The 9214-nt window shown below is 41.1% G+C and overlaps 1 protein-coding gene across 4 annotated transcripts in view; it reads right to left on the reverse strand.

Annotated features, from left to right (window-relative positions):
- ATL2 (atlastin GTPase 2) overlaps window positions 1-6830 on the reverse strand; it is a 48148-nt gene extending 41318 nt beyond the window's left edge. For 2 of the 4 annotated variants that reach the window (XM_037066882.1, XM_037066881.1), the window contains exon 1: window positions 6676-6793. In XM_037066882.1, coding sequence (XP_036922777.1) covers window positions 6676-6793 — 118 coding nt within the window. Of the gene's footprint in view, window positions 1-6141; window positions 6326-6675 lie in introns of those variants that run through there. The other 2 variants (XM_037066880.1, XM_037066883.1) reach the window with 2 other exon arrangements.
- Window positions 6831-9214: the final 2384 nt, after the last annotated feature.

The following is a 9214-nucleotide window of genomic DNA, read 5'->3' on the forward strand; positions in this document are numbered from 1 at the left end:
TAAAAAAAAAAAACAAACAAAAAACCCTCCAGTGGCATACCTAAACATTCAGAAGAGACTAACAATAAATCAATAAATTGAAAAGTTGCCATTCTATTTAAGAAAAACACTAATATGGAAACATTTTAAACTTTTTAAGCATACTACTTCTCCAAACAAACCCACAAAAGTAAAAAGCAAATATGAAAAGGAATTTCTTCTATGCAAATGAGCATTTACAAATGAATAAGAGAAACACTGAGCTGGTCAAAGAATATAAAAATGCAATTAAAAATAATTCGCATTCAGTTACCCAATTAAAATTTCAGTATCAACTGTAATCAAAGAAATGCAAATGGAACAGTAAGATCCCCATTTTCACCTGTGTTGACATTTTTTTAGATAGCAATGCCCACTTGTAAACAAAGGTATTTTGTAAACAAGCACAAACCTAACCCTAATGGGAGACAGAATAACTGGATATAACTTTTCTAAATGGATTTACTGAATTTGTTTTCAATGGTGAAAATATACATGCCATTTGACCCAGAAATCTACTTTTATAACCTTGTCCTAAAGATCAAGACTTATGTACAAGATGGTTATCCAATATTTTTCACAAGAAATAAACCCACATCCAAAAGGAAGATTAAGTAGCACTACAATGCCACTTAAATAATCATGTCGTAGAGATTATTTAATCACACAGGGAAATACAATATGAAATGAAAAACTAAATGACAAAACTACAGTAAGACCTCAGTTTAGGAAGAATTAAATTACGCATTTAAAAAGGATATAAACTAGGCCCTGGCTGGTGTAGCTTAGTGGATTAAGCGCAGGCCTGTGAAGCAAAGGGTCGCTGGTTCGATTCCCAGTCAGGGCACATGCCTGGGTTGCAGACCAGGTCCCCAGTAGGGGTCAAATGAGAGGCAACCACATATTGACGTTTCTCTCCCACTCTTTCTCCTTCCCTTCCCCCTTCTCTAAAAATAAAAAAATAAAATATTTTTAAAAAAAGGATATAAACTAAAAGACTAAAACATCGCAGTGGTTAACACTAGTTGATATGTTTATCTTCTTCCTTTTTATTTGGTTTTCCAAGTATCTACAAAGATTATTGTTTTTGAAATTTAAAAAGAAAAACTTCTACAACAAAGTATGGATTACCATATTACTATTAGGTAATGAGCTGTGCCCACAAGCCCTGTCCCATCACAAGGTTGGCTGTAACTTAAAGGCAGTAATCTCTACCACAACACCAAGTTGTAAGACATTTGGCATCAGCTACATTGTTGACCTTTCCTCGACCTTCTAGCCTACTTTAGAATTTTTTGAGAAACAATATCCAAGTGCACTGCCATTTTCCTACCAGAAAAAGCCTCTCTTTTGTAAGCAAAAAACTCCACATAGCGAGTTTATAGTCATATTTATTTTAAAATTAAAGTGCTGATGAAAAAAAAACAGCAATTTCTGAAGACCTGATTAGTAATTGTCTTCAAAAAAATCTGAGAACAAGGGTAATTTTCCTGTCAAAATTTCTCTCCAACTTATTAAAAAAATCACCCCATTCTAGTAAAAATGAACTTAATCCAACTCCTAATATCTCATAAACCCTTGCATTCAAATATAGAAAGAACAGCTTGTTTAGTGGGCAAATTTCATCCCCTTTAGAGAGTTTAAGGAAGGTTTTAAAGCTTCTAGAGTGACATCGCAAATTATTTAATAATAAAAAAACTTTTTAAAGACCGGTAAGTCTGCTAGGGCTGACATTAACCCCAACCAGGAGGTGCGGAACGGGTAGGGGGTCACTGAGGAGGAACTAAAACCCAAGCCTCCACTTTGAATCCATTCTGAACGTCACAAGAAGCTTCCAGACTCAAAAGGAAGTCTTCGGTTAAATGACTATGTTCTAATCGCTACTTGTGACTCTACTGCACACGATTACATGAAGGGGGAGTAAGATTTTTTTGAGATTCACAATTAGTATAGTATCAAGTAAATCATTTTTAGGCGACCCTCGTTAAATTAGGCACACTTACTGTTTAAAAAGCACTCTTCTTGGAAATTGCCATGACCTTAAGCAAAAAATTAATTCATATTAGATCTTCTAATTGAAATTAAAAATTTCAGAAGACTATTTTGACATACAACTCTCTAAAATGCAAGTTTATTAAAATGAAGACAACGAAATAATGATGCATATTTTTATCTCATAATAAAGACTGAACAAAGGCCTTTCAGTCACCTATTTTATAAATTAACTTTTAGTTCAAAGTCTCATCATAGATAACCACACATTACAATAATAACTACCAACAATAAAATGTTTTCCAAGCACTTTTGTCATATTTAATACTCACAATAACCCTAAACATTCACATTATCACCACTTTACAAATAGAGTTAAAAATTTATGTATCACTCTTGCCCAACCTACACCTTTGACCATATTACAAAAAAAAATTAGAAAAGAATTTCTGATCGCAAATATTCACATAATAACAAAGTAGTTAAGTTGACACAATCTTGCACATATATTACTGTGTCTTAAGCACAGACAACTTTACAACTTACAAAACACCTGTACCCTGTCATCTCATTTGTTCCCACAACAGTTCTGTTAAGGGATTATTATCACTACCCTATGTGATAGGCTTCAAGGCACAGAGAGTTTAAGTGAAGTCACTCAGGTTTTTATTCTTCATTCTTTTTTCCATACACTATCTTTCTTCTCTATGATTAATGAAACATTACCCCACAATCTGAGTCTCATGCAATAAAAAGATGAGACGTGGTAGAGGTCCTAAATTAGCATCTTTCATCAGTTACGTACTTCACCAAGTTAATAGAGTTGATGTAACTAGTAACCTAGTTATTTTGATGCCAACCAGAAAAATACAAATTGTATGAGTAATTTTTATGAAGCTGGTATGTTTGCAAGGGAATCACCTAGATTCTACTCGGACTGGCCAGAAGACTAAACCCAAGGTCAGCTGTAAGTGCAAACTATCTCCTTGAGGTGTATAGGATGTGTAAATTATTCTTTCACGACTTAGTGATTGTTTCAAATAGGCATTATCTGCCAATAAAGCCTTCTAGTCATTTGCTTCAGAGTGGGTAGTGAGATTGGCTACTTATAAACACTTTTCTAAAAAAAAAAAAAAAAAATCTACCAAAGTTCAGCAAATACGTGCACAGCCAAACACACAGAGATGTGCTTAGCAATAATTTGAAAAATCATTTTTAAAATAGTTATCTCGGCTTTGCATTTGTAAACACTACAGGCTTCTCAATGTCCACAAGAAGCAAAATCATTCTACTTCATCACTTCTGCTTCTTGCCACAATGTCTACCTTTTCCCTTCCTACTTAAAATTTCCCACTTCGCTTAGTGACTTGCCCCACCTTTACTTTTTAACAGCCCTATCTTCTCCTTACTACGATTTCAGACTCCATTCAAAGTCTTACCTAGCCATCTCTAGTCCCACGGCAATCTGCAGTGGAGAAAGCCTCCACCCTTCTCTACATCCAGTGAGGAGCACAAAGTGCCTCTGAGTAGTTTCTGTGACTGATGACAAGTCACGATCCCTCCCTCCAAGGTGAATAACTCGATTCCCTCATGGGAAGGTTTTAAGAAATAAAACCAAAACAAGATGTTTAAAGTGCTTTATAAAGTAACAAGTATTATCATATAGCCATATTTTCAGGTTGATGTTTTTTCAGCTATTCATTCTTAAAGCTATTAGAGAAAGCCCTCAACTGTTCTTCTGTATTACGGTGCCAAGAAAACAGAAAAAGGATGGGAAGAAATTTACATGAGTAATGAATTCACTGGGTGATCAAGTTCAGTTATTCTATATTCCCCACTACCTCCCTTAGTTAAGCAATGCTCAAGAAAACATACAACACAGGTGTGTTGAAATGAAAATGTGAAACCCTAAAATAGCTACACAGACTACAATACCATTACACTTTAAATAAGAAAAAAGAAAGAAAGCTGTTCCCCAGCACCCACCGCAGAGAAAACCTCCTTTGGTAAAGCTGTAAATTACCATTACAAAAAAGTTTAACTTTTATTCTCATCCCTTACATTTCTGGCTCTTAAATTTGAGAGCTGCGTAACAGCTCTGCTCACAGTTGTGTGTCCAACACATCTTCCAATGGAGCATAAATAATTTTTTAAATATATGTTGCTCCTAAGTATCACAATTTTTAAAATCTCTTGAACTATAGCATCAAATTAGGTGACAATCGCCCAAGTAGTTGCTCTCAGCAGCTGCTTTATATCCAAAGATATGTATGTGTATGTGTGTATATATATATATATATATATATATATATATATATATATATATATATATCACAATTTGGGGGGAAATTATAACAATTTCAAGAAATTACTTTTACTTGTGAATATTCAAAAACTTTATCCTAAAGTTATACACAACAACAAATGAAAAAGGAATTCCAAAACAGGTACACTCAACTTAAGGCCAGAATCTCAATTTAAACTCATGGTTTATTTTCCTTGTAATAAATACCTCTTTGCTGTAAAACAGATCCTCCTTCTTCTCCCTCACCCCCCAAAAATAATTTTAAAAGATTTCAAAACACTTGACTAAATAGGTTTAAACACATCTGCTTATTCCTATCATCCTACGAAGTCATTAAAATAGGAGTGTTGGTGCTTTATATAAAGATCCTACATCCCTAAAAAGAGTAAGCATTTCTCTTAAAAGAGACACAAATCATCTTCCTAAAGCTAAACTACTGGAATTGCACCTGACCCACCCCAACTTAGCTCTTCAATTTGACTTCTCCAGAAAGCACAGGGAGACAAAGAGTCTACAGTCAAAAACAGACAACTCGCTACTCATTCACAGCCTATTTGCTCTTACTTTAAACACAAATCTCAACAAGTTTATTTGATTTTTAATGTAGTAATGGGTGACTCAGAGCAAATTAGCATGGAGAGGGACTGCTTTAGGTATTCATTTGTCAGGAATGACTATTAAGTAAAGGCTAACTCCAAGAGGAAAAAAAAAGACTAAAATCTGTGAGTAGCAGACTGAGCATTTAATAAATGGTGAGCCCTGTTCATCAAGTCTTAAGAATTGCATCTCTTCTCAGAGTGCCACAGCATAAAAACAATGTTCACAGCCATGACTGAGTCATAAAGCTATGCTTCTGATTAGGCAAGTACATAAAACAGGCTGACACTACATCTGAAATGGTTACCTTAAAAAGGACAGACAGACACACACACACACACATCCTTTAGGATCCAAGAGATAAATTAACGAATCTACCAGTATTCCAAATATTTGAGAATTCCAACCAGAAGAGATCTAAGACAAAACTTCTCTTTCCTTTTTTTCTGTGTAAACAAACAGTTCTCATATGCTTTGGTTGGCAGGTAAGAATAAATAAACTTTATTCCCTGTTCTTTTTCTTTACCAAAATTCTACAATTTGTTATCATCACCTCTGACAACATGTTCAACACGTCCAAAGGCTACGGTGAATGAGGAAGTGTATTTCACATAAGCTATTAAAGTGATTCTTCATAGTTAATATCTTATCAAAATGTTTTACATTTCATCTCACAAGATCTTAATCAGATTTGGGAAGGGAATATTCTGAAAAACACAAGTTCCTATTTAATGCAGTTAACAAACTCTTACCTATGCCATGGCCGTACTGACCTAGCTGTAAACTTTCATTATTTACAAGCCTTTGAAAAACGTCATGCCTGTAAGTACCATCAAAATCCTCAATCAGAATTGCATGCGTACAATTCACACTACAGTGAAATATCAAGTGCTAAACTCCTAAAAATAGCGGTGCTATGATTGCAAGGGACACCACGCTCTGCTGCCAACGCGAAAGCGTCTTCGAAGGGGCACGGGCACTCCTGGAATAAATACAGTAGGAACTGAATTCAGCAAAACCCGGGAGCCAAGGGTCAGGTGACTTCGCACCAGACACTTTTACTGTGATCGTGCAGTCAAGGGCTCAAACCCCAGTTTAGCAACTCGCATCCTAGCCACACGCAACCATGGGTTCGGGGGCCGAGGGGCCCTGGGATGCGGGCGCCGGGCACAGCCCTGGCCTGCGGACTGCGGCTCCCTCCTGGAAAGGTGTCCGGAGAGGTTTCCGACCTGTCAGTGAGGTGTCTGCTCTCCCCGCGCGCTCCGCATCCTCCTCCGCGGGGCTCGTCATTCCCTAGTTACCGCTTCCACCCTTTCCGCGCAAGGGACAGGGGACAAGGAGTGCCCGACCGGTGACAGGTCGCCCTGCCCGTCCTAGCCCTCTGGGACTGAGGTCCGCAGCCGCTAGCCTCCCCGCGCACGGGTCTTCGGCCCCGGCTCACGGCCGCCCCCTCAGGTCGGGGCGGACGCAGCTTGCAGCCACGCGGCGGACGGGCAGGGGGCCGGACCCGGAGCAGACGCGCGCGCCTCCCGTGCACCCGACAGCTGCAGGAGCTGCGGCCCGCTGGGCGCCCTTTCAGGACGCGCGCGGCGAGAGCACGGGACGCGGCGGGGTTAGGCCCAGAGGCCCGACGCGGTGGCGGGTGGAGAGCCGAGCCAGCCACGGAGGACGACCCCGCCGCCCGTGGCCGGAGCCCACGAGCCCTAGCGGCCCGCGCCCTCTGCCCGCCCGGGCCCTACGGACTCCGTCCCGCCGGCCCTTACCTAGGAAGGTCGTGGACGAGACGTGGTTAACCCCGGTGCTCGAGTCGCTGGTCCGCCGCCGGCGCCGCAGCCCCAGGCGCGGCTGCTGCTTCGGCGATACCTCGTCCCCCTCCGCCATCTTGTACCGATTTAAAATTAACTCCCCACTGACGTCAAACGCCGCCGCCGCTTTATCAACCTCCCGGGAGCTGGCGGGGCGCTAACGGGTCCTAGCGCCGCCCTCAGCCAGTGCCTCCGCGCCTTCCCCACGCCCTCCCCTGTCACGCCCCTGGGCGCCCGCGCTCCGCCTCCGCACCCCCGGCCTGCGGGGTTCTCCCAGCCTTTCCCTTCCAGGAGCAATTGGGAGGCTCTCTTCCCAACACCGTCTCACACCCTTACTCCCCTGAGATGAGTACCACACCCCCTTAGCACTGGGCTGGTGCATATAAACCCAGTAGGGATCTCTTTAGACCCAAGTCCCTTCTTCCCAATTCAGTAAAACAATGCGCTTTACAGCTCTTCTCCTTAATAGTTGACTGATTCGTGTACTACACGTGAGGCTGCTTTCCACCCCTTTCCGTCCTTCCTTTTTATCCCCACCTCCTCCACAGCTCTTAGCCCTCCTCCCTGGCTACCATCCTGCCCCCACTACCCAGCAAATTGCTTGTGCCCTGCTTTTCCTCGTGATCTTTTCTCGCACAGTCCCTAACGTTGCTTCCCCTCCAGAGACCATCCTGTGGTTTATTTGCGCACAGCTCCCATCTGCTTATGAGGCCCTCCCCCTATGTTCTTAGTTGTGCATACCCTTGCCCTCCAGCTACTAGCATCTTGCAGGGGCAAGCCACAAATCACTCAAACCAGAAAATGAATTGTAGCAGATTCTTTTCTAACTGTGATGAACTTTCTTGTAGGGACCCAGTGACTTCCTGTAGAAATTTCATGTCAGTTTTAATTTTTTAAATTGATTTATACAAAGAGAGGAAGGGAGAAACAGCGAGAGATCAATTCATTGTCCCACTTATTTATGCATTCATTGGTTGATTCCTGGATGTGTCCTGACCTGGAAGGAACCTGCAACCTTGGCATGTGATAAGGATGCTGTTATCAACTGAACTATCCATCAGGGCCTCCGGTCACTTTTAAAATAGCCTGTGGAGATGTCTATGATACATGGTCGCTAATCTTTTGGATTTTTACCATAGCAGCAGCTGCATTAGAAATTCCTTTTCTCTGGGACAAACTAATAGTTACCAGAGAGGAAGGAGGGTTGGGGAAATGGGTGAAAAAGATGAAGGAATTAAGAAGCACAAATTGATAGTTACGAAAGAGTCATGAGGTTGTAAAGTTCAAAATAGGGAATGTAGTCAATAATGTTGTCATATATATGTATGGTGCCAGGTGGGTACTGAAAATATGGGTGGGAATACTTTGTAAAGTATGAGGTCTATCTAGAAAATATCCATCCATATAATATGAAAAATAGAGACAGCTATTGGAGAAGACACAAGAAACGTTGTACATAGGACAATGGCCTCGTAGTCACCTTTCAAGTAGGCACCTTGGGACCCCATCACATTTTCCTTAATCTCATTAACAATCTGAAATCTCTTCCCTTTCAAAGGTTTTAGTTTTGGGAAAAGCCAGAAGTCACAGCACCAATATGAGCTGTAGAGAGGTTGAGTCACCTGGGTGATTTCATGTTTCACCAAAAAACTCTGTACAAGACATGATGCATGAGCAGGTTCAATGTCATGATGAAGCTGCTAATCACCAGAGCCCACAGCTGTGGCCTTCTGAATCATCCAAATCGTTTTTCTGGAGGAATGTTCCATCTTAAAGCAAAGTTTCATGCCAAATGGTTACTCTACTTGCTCAGTCATTTTGAATGTGATGGCCACCCAGTACAGATGCTCACTCAACGGCATCTGCTGTGTCCAACTGACTACTACAGTGAAGCCCACATTGTTCACCCATGTGCATTCCAGTCCACTCTCCTTGGCCGCTAGGTTACATCAATGTCATGCGAACTGTTTTTGTTGTATTAACAATTGCTGGACTTTTTCCAGACAGACCTTTGTGTATGACTATTTTAACCAGTATGCTGTACACCTGAAACTGATACAAAACAATATTGAATGTAAACAGTAATTGAAAATCTGTCCATGTACAAAATAAAGGAGAAAGGCCATTAGGCCATTTGCAGACCCAACAAGATGGTCATTTGCAAGCCAGGAAGACAGCCCTCACTAGAAACCAACACTAAATGGCACTTCCATCTTGCACTTCTTACCTCCAGAACTGTGAGAAAATGCCTACTGTTCAGGCCACCCCATCTGTGGTATTTTGTTATGGCAGCTCACGCTGGCAAATAAAGAGCGCACCATTAATCCAGTTATCATAGTGGGCAACTGAAGTGTAATTTTGCTAGGAAACCTATTTCTACCCAAGGGGTGAAGAAGCTGGAATGTCTGCAAATCAACTCATAACACAGTGGCTGATGCCTGCTCTCATGGATTATCAACTTCTCTAAAACTTCATCTAGACACAGAGTAGCTTTCTG

The sequence above is a fragment of the Sturnira hondurensis genome, unplaced genomic scaffold (assembly GCF_014824575.4).
Source record: "Sturnira hondurensis isolate 20B ecotype Veracruz unplaced genomic scaffold, ASM1482457v3 Scaffold0016663, whole genome shotgun sequence".
Classification (NCBI taxonomy): domain Eukaryota; kingdom Metazoa; phylum Chordata; class Mammalia; order Chiroptera; family Phyllostomidae; genus Sturnira; species Sturnira hondurensis.